The sequence below is a fragment of the Mastomys coucha genome, unplaced genomic scaffold, assembly GCF_008632895.1.
Source record: "Mastomys coucha isolate ucsf_1 unplaced genomic scaffold, UCSF_Mcou_1 pScaffold3, whole genome shotgun sequence".
NCBI classification, from domain to species: Eukaryota; Metazoa; Chordata; class Mammalia; order Rodentia; family Muridae; genus Mastomys; species Mastomys coucha.
Genome location: NW_022196909.1, coordinates 28705166 through 28723592, shown reverse-complemented (window position 1 = coordinate 28723592; position 18427 = coordinate 28705166). Strand labels below are relative to the sequence as shown.

Genomic DNA, 18427 nt, shown 5'->3' with positions numbered 1-18427 from the left:
TCCCCATCTGTTTAAACACAGCCAAAATCTTTTCATTACCCCCTCTTGTAACACACAAAAACAATTTCTTTTTTTAAAAAAATTAATTTATTTATTTTATATATATGGTACACTGTAGCTGTACAGATGGTTGTGAGCCTTCATATGGTTGTTGGGAATTGACTTTTCGGACCTCTGCTCGCTCCAGTAAACCCTGCTTGCTCAGTCCCTGCTTGCTCCAGCCCAGACATTTATTTATTATCATAAATAAGTACACTGTAGCTGTCTTCAGACGCACCAGAGGAGGGCGTCAGACCTCGTTACGGGTGATTGTACGCCACCATGTGGTTGCTGGGAATTGAACTCAGGACCTTCGGAAGAGCAGTCTGTACTCTTACCCGCTGAGCCATCTCACCAGCCCCCAAAACAATTTCTTTTCAACATAGTTTTAATAAACTTTACATCAAATGTGTATCTTGTCATGTGATCTTTTCTTTGCCTTGGCCATTTTTTTTTTTTTTTGATCCCTTCTTGGTATGTCTAAATCAAAATCACACCAGATCCAGGACCCTAAACAATGTATCCTATGAGTCCATTACTATTAGGTATTTACCGAAAGTTTCACTACATTTTAAAATGTTCTTTATACTCTGCATTTTCTCTTCCCTAAAAATTATTCTAATTAAAGATGTAGTCATGTGCTCATTTAGTTATGTAAACCTTACACAACTCCAGGAGAAATACCTGTAAGAACTTCAAAATAAGAAAGAGAGAAAGAGAGAGAGAGAGAGAGAAAGAGAGAGAGAGAGAGAAAGTATTTCCAGGTAATATGTTTATGGCCAGAGAAAATCCAGTAACACTTCATCATCAAGAGAGTGCTTTAACTGAAGGTCAGAGTTTGCATAATGTGGAGATTTTTGCTCAAGTTTTCATTATCAGGGCTCATCTCCTCCATCATGGATACTAACGTGCCCTGGGTCCCTCCACACTACCATGATTGCACTCTTAACTGGCCGACTCCTGCTTATAAATAGTCGCCGTGGAGGAGTGTTATAAAATGTACAAGACGGTGTTGGCTGAATTTCTGTTATGCGTTCTGCACCTTTCCCAACTGCACACATGTAGATTTACGGGGCTATGCAGTAAAAACAGTATTTTCACTCTGTAGATAAAAGCTGAAGGTCAGGGGATAAAGATGAACCTGGTGATGCTTATCTGGTTTAAAAAGACAGGCTATCGACTTGGTTGGAGGCATGTTCTTCCTTTTCTGTGCTTGAACATCAGAACAAACCTCTCAGGATATCTACATAGCAGTGTCTTGTAGCTTCATTGCATTGATTATCTCTCAAAATAAATGACTTATTTTTTTTTTCAGTTGAAATAATTTGAGAAAGAAAGACCCGCTAGATTGAAAACCTATTAATATTTCACTGGTTCAAATTTTTAAAGGGAAATTTAATCTGAGCCAAGAACCCCCAAATAATTTGCTGATCTTTGAATCTACCATTTCTTGTAAAAACAAGAAGCAAACCGAATTCAAACCGTAAAATGGCAAAAATTCAGTAGATCGATTGGAAATAAAAACAAACGTAGGTGTTCTCCAAACCTGTGCAGATTGGATATTGAAGCGATCTCTGGGCTGAGAAACAAATCCAATTTTGTCATATTTGCCTACCTTATCGTATATCAAAGGGAATACAAGATAAGGGTGAAGAGATGCAGACAATATCCCTATACCAATACCCAGGGCAGAAGCAGGCATCACGAACACCCTCCCACAGCGCACTTTTCCATCACATCGTCTCGGTTCAGAAATAATAACAGCAATCCATCAAACAAAACAGCAGAGGCCATGATTGCTCATCTCCCATTAAAATAACTGAAAACTTGCCGTACACGAGACGTGGAACAGACAACAGGATAATGTCTCGTTTGACTCAGCACTCCCATTCCCCCAAAATAGATCTTTTCTCCTTCTCCCTAACAATACATATTTAAATAAATCCAAGCCGATGTTCTGTCGAAACTAAATAGCCAATCAGTTTGTTAAAAAAAAAAAAATATGTATATTCATGGAGAAATTTGAGAAGGAGGATGAGAGGAAATCAAATTGGCTGAAGCAGCAAGAAAAAGAGGTGAGTCTTGCTTCCCTCGGCCCTGGCGGCCTGCTGTCCTGGGATTGGCTGATTCAGATACAGGGCTGAGCAGCCTATCACCTGTGTCCCATGAGAAGGCACCCGGAAGTGCTACCCAAGCAAGACCAGCTCAGTAGCTATCCTTTGAACCCCCCAGATTCAGTACATGAAACATGGACTTGTATAGAGTTTGGTTTATCTCAGGAGAAAGTAGAGAGAGCTCTTGTGAAATAGTAGAGATGAAATGGGAGGAGAGAAGAAAAGCAAACCTTTGTCTACTATACTTCAAATAAGGCCAAGAAACAGACGTAGGTCATCGTCTCAGAAGAAAGTGTGTGTGTACTCAGAAGATAACTATATTTTAAGTGAATTCCGTCTATATAAAAGGAAACACATGACAGCTATATGCCTCTGTGTTAATGTTGACTGTAACACCCTTCTTAGGGAAGACGCGGAGCATAGTGAGGAGAAAACTTGAAAGAGTAATTTCAGGGGCCCAGAACTCATGCCACGGAGCTCACTCACATCGCTCTTTAACTGTAGTTCCAGGGGATCTAGTGCCCTCTTCTGGCCGCTGTGGGCACTGCACTAACATGGTACCTATCCCCTCGCATATACAGACACCCCACCCACACACATAATTAAAAGTGAAATAAAATCTTTTCAAAAGGAGAGACGTTTGCGGCGAATGAATGAGGGCAAGCGTCTTAGGGTTTTCTATTTCTGTGACAAAACACCATACCCAAAAGAGAAAGGGTTGGGGAAGAAGGGCTTATTCAGCTTTACACATTCCACATTGCTGTACTTCGCCAGAGGAAGTCAGGACAGGAACTCAGACAGGGCAGGAACCTGGAGGCAGGAGCTGATGCAGAGACCATGGAGGAGTGCTGCTTACTGGCTTGCTCCCCATGGCTTACTCAGCCTGCTTTCGTATAGAACCCAGGACCACCAGCCCAGGGATGGTACCACCCACGATGGACTGAGCCTTCCTTCCTTGATCACTAATCGAGAAAATCCTCTTTCCTCGCTGATGACTCTAGCTTGTGTCAACTTGACACAAAACCAGCCAGTACAACTGAAACCCCTTGTCCACTTGATGTACAAACACCACTATTAAGCCACCACCCTTCCTTTCCTATTCGCCCCCAATCTCACATTAAAAACACAAACACCCTGACTTGCCTTGGACTGGGACCTCTGACTGCCGTGCTGGGGTCAGTGACAGGGAGGTCATCATATTATCCCAGGGTTGTGCTGATGGCAGTCGAGGTTAAAACTCAGAAGGCATCGAGAGACCTGCCTGCTGCCACGTAGCTTAGATGGGCCATAGACAGAGAGAGGCCCCCTGCCACCCCACGGCACGAGGTGCAGGAGGAGGAAAATGTCTGCTGTCAAGCCACACAGGGGTATGGCAGACACCTAGAGACCTGCTTGTCTCCAAGTCACGAAGAACAGAGAAGTTCACCCAGAGGCTGGCCAGCCCCGTGGCCCACCAGCAGGGGGAGCTATTGCAGTATGCAAGTATGTGGTGGACAGATGGGCTACGAAGAGAAGCAGAGCGGTTTAGCACTGTGAATGGAGAGGGAGAGGGAGGAGAGGACTGTGAGTAGCCAGCCCCACCACCTAAGGCCACGGTGAAGTTCGAGCTCATGCAGCCACAGTCTGGGTCCATGACTAAGCAGCAGCAGGGATCGGGTCGATACTGATATCTTACCACTAGAGACCATGAGGATGTCCCTGGTCTAGGCAGCCACCTGGGACCATATATGGATGCCCAAAGGCTGTACAGAACTGACCCCACCCTTCACTGGTTGAGGCACTCGGGAGAGCCGGGCCCACATCTCGCCAGCAACACACTCAGGAGAACAGGTCCTGCACCTCACTGGACAGCATAGTGAAGCTGGCCCTGGTGGTGAAGGATGAAGGGAGGGCAGGAAAGGGGAGCGGGTGAGCCAGCCCTGAGGGTACGAGTGTGGGAGAGCTGACTCCACAACTCGCCTCTGGCATGGAGGTGATAGTCTCCCCATACGCACATAACCTCTGCCTTTCTCAGCCTCCAGCAGTTGGGGGAGCTGACCCTGGGAGCAGGAGAGCCTCCAGCAGTTGGGGGAGCTGACCCTGGGAGCAGGAGAACTGGCTCTGCCCATTGCCATGGGCGGCAACATTTAGGAGAGCCGGCCCCCGCACCTTGCCTGGACAGTGCGGTGGAGATGACCCTGGTGGTAGGGACACAGGTGAGCCAACTCCGTGGGTGTGAACACAAGAGAGACAGCCCCTCTACTCATCCTCATCTGCCATGAGGTGGCTGGAGCGTGGGGGTGATGCTTTTTCAACATGCCCTTTTTACCACCTGTGGTAGGCAAAAGAGTTGTCCCTGAAATCCTGCGAGCCAGAGAGCTGGCTCTGCCCCTCCTTGGAGGAAGAACGGTCCCTGTACCTCACCCGGGCACCACAGTAGAGCTGGCTGTGGTGGAGGGGCCACAGATGAGCTGGCCCCAAGGGCATGAGAGCCAGAGAGCTGACCTCCACCTCCTGCCTATGGTGGCATTGGGTGACGTAGCTAGAGAGCTTCCCCTGGTGATGCAGATAAAGGAGAACAAGAGGGCTCAGCTAGCACCCAGGCAGATCCAAGGCTTTGGGTTGGCCCACCCCAAAATCTACACCATCTGTGAACTGTTGAGGTACACAAAAGGACTGCTCCTGTGAATCCAAAGCTGCGGGATCTCCATGACATGGGACAACAATACCATAACAGGGAGGAGTCCTTGTGGGAAGCCAATATTGATGGTGTCACAGAAGCCACAGACTTCGAACCAGACCAGTGACTCATTGCAATGAACATTCACAAGTGAAGATGTGTGGACAAAAGGGTACACTGTGAGACACACTTCAGCTTCCATGACTGGTTGTTTTCTATGTCTTGTTTATTATTATTATTATTATTATTATTATTATTATTATTATTATTATTATTATTTGTTTATGTGTGTGTTTATTTTGTGGAGCGGTTGCAGGGGTGGAGGGCAGATATGAGGGGACGGGGAGGTGAGTGGGATGGGGTGCATGCTGTGAAACTCACAAAGAATCCATTAAAAGGTTTTTTTTTTTTTTAAGAAAACATAAATGATTTAAAAGTACTACAGCCTTTACAAATTCAAACACATTAAATTTTCAGTCCCTTTAAAATAGCCAATTTCTTTTAAAATCCAAAGTCTTTTAAAATTTAAAGTCTCTCAATTGCGGGCTCCAGTAAAGTAGAAAATAAACCAAATACTCTCTTACTTCAAAGGAGAAAAATCAGGGCACAGTCACTATCAAAGCAAGGCAAAGGCAAACTCCAACCACCCCAAGTGCGGGGTCCACTCACGATCTCCGGGACTCCTCCAAAGGGCTTGGGTCACCTCTCCAACTCTGCCCTCTGTAGCCCACACAGCTTGTCTTCTCAGCTCTGGCTGGCTCCACTCCACTGCTGCTGCTGTTCTTGGTGGCTATTCCATGGTACTGGCATCTCCAAAATGCTGGGGTCTTCTGCTGCACCAATAGCCCCTCATAGGCTCTCTTTATGGTGCCAAGCCCTCCCACAGTGATCACTAATTGAAGAAAATGCCTTACAGCCAGATCTTGTGGAGCCATTTCCTCAACTGAGGCTCCTCCCTCTCTGATGACTCTAGCATGTGTCAAGAAAACCAGCTACTATAGATAATATCATGTAAAATAATACCCTTTCTGTATATCAAATTTAAAAATCTTGATGAGAAAAAACTCAGAATGCAAAGCATTTCAGTTTATATATTATATATATGTATATATATATATAATATATAATATATATATGTGTGTGTGTGTATGAATAACCCTCGCCCAGGAAGTGCAAGACATCTATAATGAAAACCTTAAGAGACTGCAGAAAGAAATTGAAGGCACTAAAAGATGAAAAGTCATGCCGTCTTATATACTGTTAGTGGTGGTGTAAATTAGTCCAGCCACTGTGGACATCAGTATGGAATGTCCTCGAAGGAAGCTAAAAATAGAACTATCATTCAATCTAGCTATACCAGTCCTGGGTGTGTACCCACAGGAGAATAAGTCGGCATGCAACCGGCACACCCACACACCTGTGTCTATAGCAATACTACTCGCAAGAGCCAAGTTATGGAATCAGCCTAGGAAACCATACAAGCTGCTCTGTTCCCTTCTGCAACACACACAGTCCTGGATCCCAGCCAGGGAGCGATGTCACCGACAGTGGACAGGTCTTCCCACATCAATTAAGGTAGCCAAGAATATCCCCTACTTTGGTGTGCCCAAAGACTAGTCTCCCAGGTGATCCTAGATTTGATCAGGGTGACAGTTAACAATAACTATCACACATGCTCAACTAAAGACAAGACAAACAGGTGATAGATGTATGAATATCAGAAACACTATTTTATACCATGAATATATACTAATTTTTTGAAAATGTAATGTCATAATGACAAGACATGATGTTAAACCTAATCATTATCATCTCGAAGAATACATAAGTAAATGCTACTTGAAACCTTGAAAACTGAACTTGTAACAATGTATATATAAACTCTAAGGATGAGAACTCTAAGGATGAGATCTTAGAAAAAAGTACCACCGTGAACACACTGTAGCCTTCCTTTCTCTTTGGAGAAATATGTCCTCCTCTATAGCTGAAGTATCATTGTTGCTTGAGCTCTCTCAGGGTTCTAACAAATCCAAGAGATTACAGTTGGGGTTTAAAGTGCTTACCTGCAGTGGGCCCATGATGTTGCATACACACTTCCAAGAGCTGCTGATAACTAATGTTGTTCTAACTCTTACAGTGCTGAGCTCCCAAGGGTGATTTTTGTGTCCTTCCTATTGCCTTGAACAGGATACTTCAGTTCACTATATACCATTGCCATGGTGCCTCAATGAGCATTGAGTTAGGTAATCCATTATCATGTTTGGGACACCACAGAACTCAATACATTTTAACTGTGCTCATTAGTACAAAATGCAGCGTCCTTCTTTTCTTCAATCTAAATTTTCTACGTTGTAAGACTTGCCTTGGTCATGGTGTCTGTTCACAGCAGTAAAACCCTAACTAAGACAGTGTGCCTAGCACTGTGTCTAACTCTTAGGACCAATCAATTAAAATGGGAGAGAAGGAGGCCATGTCCTTTACACATTGTGGTGGTTTGAATGTGCTTGGTCTGAGGGAAGTGCTACTACTATTAGGAGGTGTGGCCTTGTTGGAGAAAGTGTGGAGGGTGAGCCTTGAGGTCCTATACTAAAAGTTCCACCCAGTGTGGATGAGAACCCTACTTCTAGTGGGCTGCTCAGAAGCCAGTCTCCTCCTGGCTGCCTTTGAAGCAAGACATAGAACTCTCAGCTCCCCCAGCCCTAAGTCTGCCTGCGTGATATCACGCTTCCCTCCATGATGATAATAGATGGAACCTCTGAACCTGTAAGCCAGCCCCAATTAAATGTTTGCCATTATAAAAGTTGCCTTGGTCACGGTGTCTCTTCACAGAAATGAAACCCTAAGATGCATATTCAGTTCCCAATCGATTTAAAGGTAGCACTTTGTTTATTTGTTTGTAGGCCAGACTGGACTCAAACTGGCTACACAGCTAAGCTTTACCTTGAATTCCCGGTGCTGCCTCTACAGACCAAGATCTTGCTATGTCTCGGCACGTCTAGCTAAACATGGCCATTTATACCTTAGAAAAACTCTTTGATTCGGCCACAACTATTTAAATTCTGAAATAGCACACATAGTGGGCCATCAGAACTATGAATCACCTGAGTGGCTTTCAAATCCGTTCCTTGTTAATGCATGTCTATATTAACATTTGAGAGAACCGGTCTCAGGAATTATCTGGGGATGTTTTTACAGTAAATAAAAGCTGTGTGTGTGTGTGTGTGTGTGTGTGTGTGTGTGTGTGTGTGTGTGTGTGTATGTAAACAGGCAAGAGTGGCTGCTAAAGAAGCCAGAAGAGCTAAGTCTGAGTCTCCAGTGCCCACGTAAAAAGCCAGACACGTGGCCGTGCTTGCCGGTAAGCCTAGCATTGGAGCACACGGACAGGTGGCATCCCAACAACTCCAGGCTAGCCCAAACAGTGAGCTTCCCTTTCACTGGCAGACTCTGTCAAGGGAATATGGCAGAGGGCAAGAGATGAAGACATCTGACAGCCTCCTGTGACCTCCCTATGTGTGTGCACTGGTGCATGCAGCCACATCGGCCAGGTACGTGCACTACACACCACAACATACACACAGAGAGAAGGTGAGTGGGAAGGTGAAAGGGAAGGATCAGTGGAAAGGACAAGAAGAGACAATAGGAAACACGAGTGAGATTTAAAGAAAGACCTAGCTGACCAATAAGCACCAGGGATCTTTGTTGAAATACAGATGTACCTACAGACAGAAGTGAAGGGCTGTGATGTTTTGCATAAGATCGTCCCAGGGAGGGGCACTATTAGAAGGTGTGGCCCGTTGGAGTAGATGTGTCACTGTGGGCATGGGCTTTAAGACCCTCATCCTAGCTGCCTGGAGGCCAGTATTCTGCTAGCGGCCTTCAGATGAAGATGTAGAACTCTCAGCTCTTCCTGCACCATGCCTGCCTGGATGCTGCCATGTTCCCGCCTTGATGATGATGGACTGAACCTCTGAACCTGTAACCCAGCCCCAATTAAATGTTGTCTTTATGAGAGTCGCCTTGGTCATGGTGTCCGTTCACAGCAGTAAGACCCTAACTAAGACAAGGGTCCTATGGAAAGCAGAGAAGTTGGCAGAGGTTACAAGAAGTTCTCTGTGGGGCTGGCGAGATGGCTCAGAGGGTACGAGCACTGACTCCTCTTCCGAAGGTCCTGAGTTCGGATCCCAGCAACCACATGGTGGCTCACAACCACCCGTAATGAGATCTGAAGCCCTCTTCTGGTGCGTCTGAAGACAGCAGGAGCGAGTGGGGCTGGCAGAGGTCAGCCACACACACGATGGCTCACGGCCATCTGTACAGCTACAGTGTACTCATACACATAAAATAAATAAAATAAATCTTTAAAAACAAAACAAGCAAAAAAAACCCAGAGATTTATTTAAAAAAAAAAAAAGAAAGAAGTTCTCTGTAACCTCTGCCTCGGAACTATGTATTACAAACAAAATAATGAAATGAGGAAAGCCTTTCCTTTTCACTGCACTATGCCAAATTGACTTGCCTGGAAGGTAAAGTAAGCTGGTTCTCCACTTGGATTTTCCCCGAGATAAACATCTAGTTTTACTTGTAGGAAGTCCATTTGTACATTTTCATAATAGAGGCGGCATACATCACAGACTAACTTATCCTTGATTAAATTACCAAATAATAGAGGAGACAGAGACCCAACCAGACATCTTTTGCCACCAAATGAAATCGCCAGTGCCAGGAATGGGTTACATATAATTGGGTTGTTGCCTAAAAGGATTCCAGGGGAACCCTCCCCCAAACAACAAAGGCTATTTCCAAGACTGTTGGTTGCTCTCTACAAGCTAATAGTAAGCCCTAATGCTGAAGGCAACACAAACACACACACACACAAACACACAAGTACACACACACATGCACACACACAAGTACACACACACATGCACACGCACACACATGCGTGTGCACTGCACATATTGAATACAGAAGTTGAGCTGGTGCCTACCTAGTCTTCAGCCCTGAGACCCACAACTCCACCCTGCCCGCAAGATGTACTTGAGCAACAGCGGCATAGACGCTATAGGAGTAACCAACCACTTTTTCACTGATTTAAGGCCCACTCCATGAGATGGACCACCTGACACTGCTCAGGTGAACCAGAACCTGAGACTACATAGGCCATGGACCTGGGGGGGGGGGGGGGGGGGGGGCAAAAAACAAGTGTTATTGTTCTGTTAAAGGAATGTAGCAATTAAATGGCTCCTGATGGCATTTTGCTATACTCATAGATCAGTGTCCTGCTCAGCCATCATTAGAGACGCTTCCTCTTGCAGTAGATGAGAACAAATACAGAGACCTACAGTCAGACACTGTTCATAGAACAAGAGACCTTGGGATGCACAGCCCTAAAAGGATGTATTCATCAAATCTCTCCCCTCCTGGCTTGAGGAGCTCTGTAGAAGAGGAGGCAGAAAGATTGTGAATCAGAGAAAATGGAGGATACCTAGGAGACAGGGTCTTCCAGATACCACAGGACTGGTGTGTCCGAACTCACAGACACTGGGGCAGCATTGCATGGGAACGGCACAGGTCCAAGCTAAATGAGGCCCAAGCACTGAGAATGGGAAGTGGTCATGAGCTCCCATCCCTAAACGAGAAGCTGTCCCAGTTGACAGCTACATACAAAGGAAAAACTAGTTTTCTCCAGTGGAGTCTTGCCTGGGTATACAAAGCACTATTAATGGCAGACCGCATGCCCAGCAGTAGACACCCAACACAAAACAAACTCAGTGTTTCTGTTGTCAGGCTTTTTGTCTCCTGTTTGCTTTGTTTAGGCATTTTTACCTCACCAGTCTTGCTTGTGTGTTACAGTTTCTAATTTTGTGGGTTTACGTCACACCTTCAGCAGCACATTAAAAACCCAAGTGGGCATGGGAGCTTGCCTATGAGTTGGAGACAGTGGTCCCCTGGGAAGCTGGCTAGCCAGCCTAGCCAAATCACGAACCCTGGGTTGAGATCCAGAGTTCTCCACCTGTGGGTCGCAACCTCTATGGCAGCCCTCTATCTCCAAAGACTATTTATATTACAATTCCTAACCACAGCAGAATTACAGTTATGAAACAACAATGAGAGTAATTTTATGGTTGGGAGTCACCACAACATGAGGAGCTGTATTAAAGGGTTGTGGCGTTAGGAAGGTTGAGAACCTCTGCTTGGGCTGGAGAGATGGCTCAGAGGTTAAGAGCACTTGATGCTCCTCCAGAGGTCCTGAGGTCAACTCTCAGCAACCACATGATGGCTCACAACCTTCTATAATGGGATCTGATGCCCTCTTCTGGTGTGTCTGAAAACTGTTACAGTGTTCTCGTATACATAAAATAAATAGTAAAAGATGAGGGGGGAAAAAAAGCCAGGCAATGAGAACCACTCTAGGTAGAGACCCAGCTTCCATAAATAAAGTAGAGGGTAATGAAAGAAGACAGCTGACACTGTCCTCCACACTCACACACACACACACAAATAATTGCATGTTCAAAGGTCTAAAATTTCCTCCCTGCCAATTCCTCCTCCCATAAGCCTCCTGATGTCCTTTCAGAGTGGCTTTAAGACTAGTAAGTTCTGGCTTCATTCTTGGGGGGGGGTGTACCCTTCTTCCTAACTCTGTCTGATAAAGGTGTCTGATAAAGATGAGGTGGAAGGTGCCAGGATTGATGCTTGCTTCAGGATTAGAATTAAAAATGAAAACAACAACAAAGCAAATTGTCTCATCGTCTACTCACAGAAGACACGTGCTGCAAGAGGCACATGACATCAATCATGTCCGCAAGGATCAGGAGTCTTGTAACTGCGGCCAACAGGGCGCGGGCGGCTTGAACCACAGCCTCCCTTTTCGGGAGGTAACAGGGGTCGTCTGTAAATCTCTCAGCTGATACCTTCAGAGCTTTGCCTGAAAAACACAACCCCAGAGAAGTCATGATTACAATTTCAGCCGCATCTGCTTCAGCGTGAATCAGCCAACCTGACTCCGAGGATATTCCACGAGTAACCAAAACATTAAACTGCCATATGATACTTAGAGCAACACATCTTAATGAACAATGTGGCTTCAGCTCAGCGTTTGTTTTTGGTGAGCCTTCTCTGGAGTTCAAAGAAGCAAGGTGTCACCTTCCCGTGGAGAACATTATTCCCACCTGGCGAGCAACATCAAGTCAAAATGGCTACCTACGGCTGCAGCTGCTCCGATCTCCATTGCTGTGAAATGGTTCACGACTAAGATTTCAGGCAGTCATAAAAGGTCGTGTTTATGGGAGTAAAGAGAGTCTTTGCGGCATTGCTTTCTAACTCAGGGGAGTTATCCTCGGGAGAGGCAACCTTTGATGCAGTGGTTCTCAACTTTGCTAATGCTGCCACCCTTGAGTGTGGTTCCTCATGTTGTGGTGGCCCCCAACCATAACATTATTTTCATATCTACTTCATCACTGTAATTTTGCTACTATTATAAATAACCGTGTAAATATCTGATATGAAGGATATCTGATATGTGACTCCTGCTTAAGGGTCGTTTGATGCCCCAAAGGGGTCGGGGACCAACAGCGGGGAACCGCTGCTTCAAAGAGATGTTAGCAGCCTGAAGATGTGACTCGGTAGGCAGAGAGTTTGCCTAACAAACTGTGAAGCCCTGAGTTCAATCCTCAGTACCCACAAGCCAGGCATGGTAGGGCACGCTTTATAGTCACACCACTCCAGGAAATAGAGATCCAAAGTATGAGGTCATCCCAAGGCTACACAGAATGATATGATAGTCTGGGGTGGGGTAACCTCGCTCTGATAACAGCTTCACGTGGGCATATTTACTCTACACCATGTGTCGATTCGTGTACATTCTAAAGTTTAGTCACGAAAATAATGTTACAAGATGACTGTTGGGGAAATGTCTCTGTTATTTGAAGGTCTTTTCATTTAAAGTATATTTTGTTCTAAAAGTAGTATGTGCTCGTTTGCTTTTGATACCAATATAGAAGGGTCTAAGGGGAGAAGGGAAGGGTGGCCTTCTACATTCCCAGCTCCAGCAACCAGACTCATAGAGAACAGCTACCTCTGCTGTTCAAGTTTCATAGTATAGGCTTATTCCATCATTACGGTAATGCATGCCTATTTCTTTTATAATGCTTCAGGGCTGGTGAGATGGCTCCGTGGGGAAAGGTGTTTGCCACCTAAGCCGTAGACCTGAGTTCAAGTCCCAAGATCCACATAGTAGGAGAGAACTGAATCCCCACACACGCCTCCACATATTTGACCTCCACACACATGCCCTGGCATGTACACACACTAAATAAATATGTTAATTAATTAATATAGAAAATGATAATAATTCAGCATGCAAAAGAACATAGAGTAGCCGGGCGGTGGTGGCGCACGCCTTTAATCCCAGCACTTGGAGGCAGAGGCAGACAGATTTCTGAGTTCAAGGCCAGGCTGGTCTACAGAGTGAGTTCCAGGACAGCCAGGGCTACACAGAGAAACCCTGTCTTGAAAAAACAAAAAAAAAAACAAAAAAAAAAACAAAAAAAAAAAGAACATAGAGTAAAAATGTTCAATTCTCCATACTATGTCCTAAAATCACCAACTATTCAGTCCTTGTTTACCTATATAGAAAACTCTCCCTGAATTTCCATTGCATGTGTATGTATATACATACGTTTATTTATAAATGTATTGGCATGTTTTATATATGTATGTTTGGGGGATATATTCATACACATGCACATTTAACTTATTCATATGTGTGCAGAGATTTCACGTCATACAGAAACATAACCACTGTACCAACTATAAACAGGAAATATAATGGGTTTTGAGCTGCTTCTCGAGAAATCTTGTCTTATGGGGACTTTCTGTAATGCTTGCCAGTTGCTTTCTGTACACAAGGGACACCTGATTGGGAGTCACAGCAATAAACAGTGCAGACTCTGAAGTCAGGCTGTCTTCATGTGTCTGTACTCCTGCCTTGGGGAGTTCATTTAACCTTCTCTATGTCTTAATCTCCATGTGGTAAATGGAGAAATAAAATAGCAGCAGCTCATCCCTAAGCATTCTTTGTTTTGTTTTGGTTTTTGGTTTTTGGTTTTTGGTTTTTTTGTTTTTCGAGACAGGGTTTCTCTGAGTAGCCCTGGCTGTCCTGGAGCTCACTCTGTAGACCAGGCTGGCCTCGAACTCAGAAATCCGCCTGCCTCTGCCTCCCAAGTGCTGGGATTAAAGGCGTGCGCCACCACTGCCCGTCAGCAGTTCATCCCTAACAAAATCTTTGGTTGTTTATTTTCTCGGAAATTAATAAGCTAATCTTAAAATTCATGTAGAAATTTCAAAAGAGTAACAATAGTCAAAACTATCTTGGGAGAAAAAGAAAGGAATAGCATTGTTATTTCAAAACTTACTAGAAAACTATAAAACACACACACACACACACACACACACACACACACACACAAACTGACATTCCCAAAAGCAATCCTTAACATTTACAGTTAACTGGTTTCAACAAAGGTTCTAAGAAAAGTCAGTAAGAGAGTGTTCATTCTTATTTTTACTTTTGTTTTTGTTTTATTTAGTAATAGTTTTTAATAAATGGCTCTGGGACAATTAGTCATAGGAAAGAAAAGAGCATGGCTCTCTGTCTCACGTCATACACAAAAGCCAACAAGAGTGTGTCGCAGAGCTACATGCAGGAGCTTCAACTGTAAAACTTAGGAGAGTAAAGTGGCATGATATCAGGTTCAGTGATAATGCCTTACATGTGGCACCAAAGCATATGCAATAAAGTGTCAAATTAGGCTATCAAAGCCTAACATGTCTGTGGTTTAAATAGGAATTACCCACATAGACTCATGTGTTTGAATGCTTGGCCCAAAGGGAGTGGCACTATTAAGAGGCGTGGCCTTGCTGGAGTAGGTGTGTCCCTGTGGAGTCAGGCTTTGAGGTCTCTTATGCCCAAGCTACGCCCAATGTGGCACACAGTCTCCTCCTGGTTGCCTTCGGATCAAGGTGTAGAACTCTCAGCTCCTCCAGCACCATGCCTGCCTGCATGCTGCCAAGCTTTCTGCCATGATGATAATGGACTGAACCTCTGAACTGCAACCAGCCCCAATGAAATGTTGTCCTTATAAGAGTTGCTGTGGTCACAGTGTCTCTTCACAGCAATTAAAACCCTAAGACAATTTCTGAGCTTTATTTTTTTTTTTCTGAAACCAAACACAAATATTTGGTTATAAATGAGGTCTCATTCTACATCAATTCTGTTAAAATCTAAACAAGTTTGAGCTGGGTGGTGGTGGCGCACGCCTTTAATCCCAGCACTTGGGAGGCAGAGGCAGGTGGATTTCTGAGTTCGAGGCCAGCCTGGTCTACAGAGTGAGTTCCAGGACAGCCAGGACTACACAGAGAAACCCTGTCTTGAAAAAAAAAAACAAGTTTTGATGTGCTCAAGTTAGGTGACTCAACAGTGTGTTACTTGAGCTGGCAGTCACAGGACTTGTACACTTTTATGAACGTAATGGAGATACTGACAACACAAGGCATTCACAGTTATAGGCTGGCTACTGTTTATTTCACAGCAGCACCTAATAGACATTATTTTATGAAGAAAAAAAAAGTAACCCACATTTTGTTCTCATTTACAGATCCCTAACATTTCACTTGGTCAATGAATTCTATAGTTTTATACAACATATAAAAGGATAAAGGATCAGGCTTACAAAGGCTTCAGCAGTTGTGAAAATAAAAACCAAGGGTACAAACTAAACTCTTCAAACTTTCTGAACAAACTTCAAAAGTATGGTTAGGAAGGAGATATAGAGGCAACAAAAATCTGTTAAATTCAATATCTATAAATCTAACTAGACAAATGTCTAGATTCTGAACTTTATTTATACTATACTATACTATACTATACTGTAGACAGATATCTCTAGATACTAGGCTATTGAAAAATGGGCTGAAGCCAGAATTAAGAGTTAGCATTTCTTTTCTGTTTTTTAGTTTTTCAAGACAGAGTTTCTCTGTGAAGCCCTGGGTCTCCTGGAACTTGCTCTTTATACCAGGCTGGCCTCAAACTCAAGAGTTTTCCCTGCCTCTGTACTGGGATTATAGGTGTGTATCACCACCACCACCTGACTCTGAACTTTACTTTTAAGATGTATTTTTAGTCATGTGTGTGTGCATATGAGTATATATGTTAGTATAGCTGCCTGAAGAGGCCATAGGTGTTATAACTGCAGGAACCGGTTTATGGATGGTTGTAAACTCCCCAAGGGGATGCTGGGAAAAAAGCTTGGTTCCTCTGCAAGCATAGTACACATAAAAGTAACTTTTACTCGACAGATGTAGTTGTTATCCCAGAGGCTTACTTCTGAATGAACTCACCCTTTGTAGTTCTTTCTGAACTCTGGCTATCTTTGTCAACTCCAGCTGTTCTGGCTCAAAACTCCTCTCCAAGCTGACTGATTCAAACTGGCTCCTCTCTGCTTCTCACTGAATTGCTCTGTTTGGAAAAACCGCCTCTGAATTCCTCAAACTGAACTTCACTGACCTCGCTGACTGTACAAACTGAATGTAACTGAACCAAACTGCACAAACTCAACTGAACTCAACTGAATTCAACTGAGCTGCACCAAACAGCACTGAACTGAACTCAACTGAACTCCACTGCATTGCCTGAACTCAACTGAACTGCACTCACTGAACTGCCCTCCCCACCTGACTCACTCTGTGCTGCTCTTAAGTAGCCTCTTTCCTGACTGTTCTAATGAGAGTTGGGCATATCCTACCGATGACTCATTCTGTCAAATCTTTCTCTGATCTGTCACTTTGTCTGCCCCTCAGCTAGATGTCACTTTCAAACATGGCTGCTTCCTTCTACAAACTAACCTTTACGTTCATGGTTAGGGATTAAAGATGTGTGCTAAGAGCCTGTCTGTATTCCAGCCAGATCATATAGACCTAGAAGGTCTTTGGGGGTGTGTGATACCTTGCCGGTGCAGCCATGTTAAAATTTCTCTACAAGTATGTGCGATTAACGGCTGAGCTGTCTCATCAACCATAAACTTCTGGACTTTAAATGAGGATGTTAAGAAAGTAGAAGGAGGACTGGAGAGATGGCTCAGCAATTAAGGATGTACTGGCCCTTGCAAAGTACTCAAGTTTGCAGAATCCACATGATGACACACAACTATCTCTAATCCCTCCCTCGGGGGATCTGACACCCTCTTCTGACCTCCAGGGGAACTAGTCACACACATGGTGCTCATACATGAATAGGGTAAGCACTTATATACATAAAATAAAAATAAACAGATCTTTAATTTAAGAGACAAAATGAATAGACAACCGGTAGAATGGGGGAAGATACTTTCAAATCATGTATCTAAGAAGTCATGTATCCCTTCTATAGGAGGGGTGAAGTGGTAGCAATATGTTGCTATTTGTGAGAGACTGAAGGGATAAGATACAAATTCTAAGTAGAAAAGGCAACAATTAAGAGGACCTCTGTAGACTCTTTGAACCCCCCAGGCATCTGCCTGGTCTTAGGCTGCTGAAGAAACACTGGTTCCGCAAGAGTAAGCAGAGAGGATTTTTGCTTGTGGCCAAACAATGAGCTGACAGAATATGACTCCTGCTCAAAATGATTGACCTCCAAGGACTGTGCTTGAACTGCTACGTGTACCTTCTAAGTATGGTATCCGATTGATGGGCCCAATAATCAAATATGTCAGCATTTCATTTTCCATCCTGCAATTCTGACAGTGTGTGTGGTGGTAAACAAAGGCAAGTTTGCCAAGAACCTGACACACATTGTTAGGTCGCTACCAAGGCTTCCAAGGCCGTCCTCTCTCAGATGATACTTAGGTAGAAAAGTAAGTTCAAAGACCCAATTTTTCAGTCTGTAGAAAACTCCTGGGAATTTGCAAGCCTCCGATAACCAGCTTCCCGTTATGGGTGCAAGACCAGAAATCGGTGTTTACAGTGCAGATGTTATTCAATAAATATTGAAATTTATAATTGAATTAAATGAAAAATCAACAATCTAGTTTAATTCTTATAACTTAATAATGAAAAGGTAAACCAATTTTATACTTACTTATTATTTTTCTCTGTATGAAGGTTTTGCTTGCACTTACATATGTGCATCATATGTATGCTTGGTGCCCGTGAAGACAGGTCATCATATGCCCTGGGACTAGACTTACAGACAGTTGTGAGCCAGCATATGGATACTGGGAATTGAACCCATGTGCTCTACATGAGCAACAAATGCTCTTAATTGCTGAACTAACTCTCCAGCCCTAACCCAACTTTTAAATAGTCAAAGGCCATAAATAAGGATTCTTCCACAAAAGAAGAAATACAAACGGCTGCAGGGCACATGAAAAGATCTTCTAGTGTTAATATAATCTAAATTATTAAGCCAATAATAACATCTATATTAAGGTTTTAGTCAGGCCTCTTACCATGATTATTTTTGCTTGGTTAAAAATGGGCACATATGTTGAGTAGTCAAGAACAAGACATTAAGCCGGGCAATGGTGGCGCACGCCTTTAATCCCAGCACTTGGGAGGCAGAGGCAGGTGGATTTCTGAG

The 18427-nt window shown here is 43.9% G+C and overlaps 1 protein-coding gene across 11 annotated transcripts in view; it reads right to left on the bottom strand.

Moving 5' to 3' along the window:
• Ctnna3 (catenin alpha 3) overlaps positions 1-18427 on the bottom strand; it is a 1512724-nt gene that overhangs the window by 1366321 nt on the left and 127976 nt on the right. For 10 of the 11 annotated variants that reach the window (XR_004112256.1, XM_031347512.1, XM_031347507.1 and 7 more), the window contains one exon: positions 11574-11740. Coding sequence is in view for 10 of the 11 variants with exons in the window: in XM_031347512.1 (XP_031203372.1) it covers positions 11574-11740 (167 nt within the window). In the remaining variant the exon portion in view is untranslated. Of the gene's footprint in view, positions 1-11573; positions 11741-16212; positions 16229-18427 lie in introns of those variants that run through there. The other variant, XM_031347509.1, reaches the window with a different exon arrangement.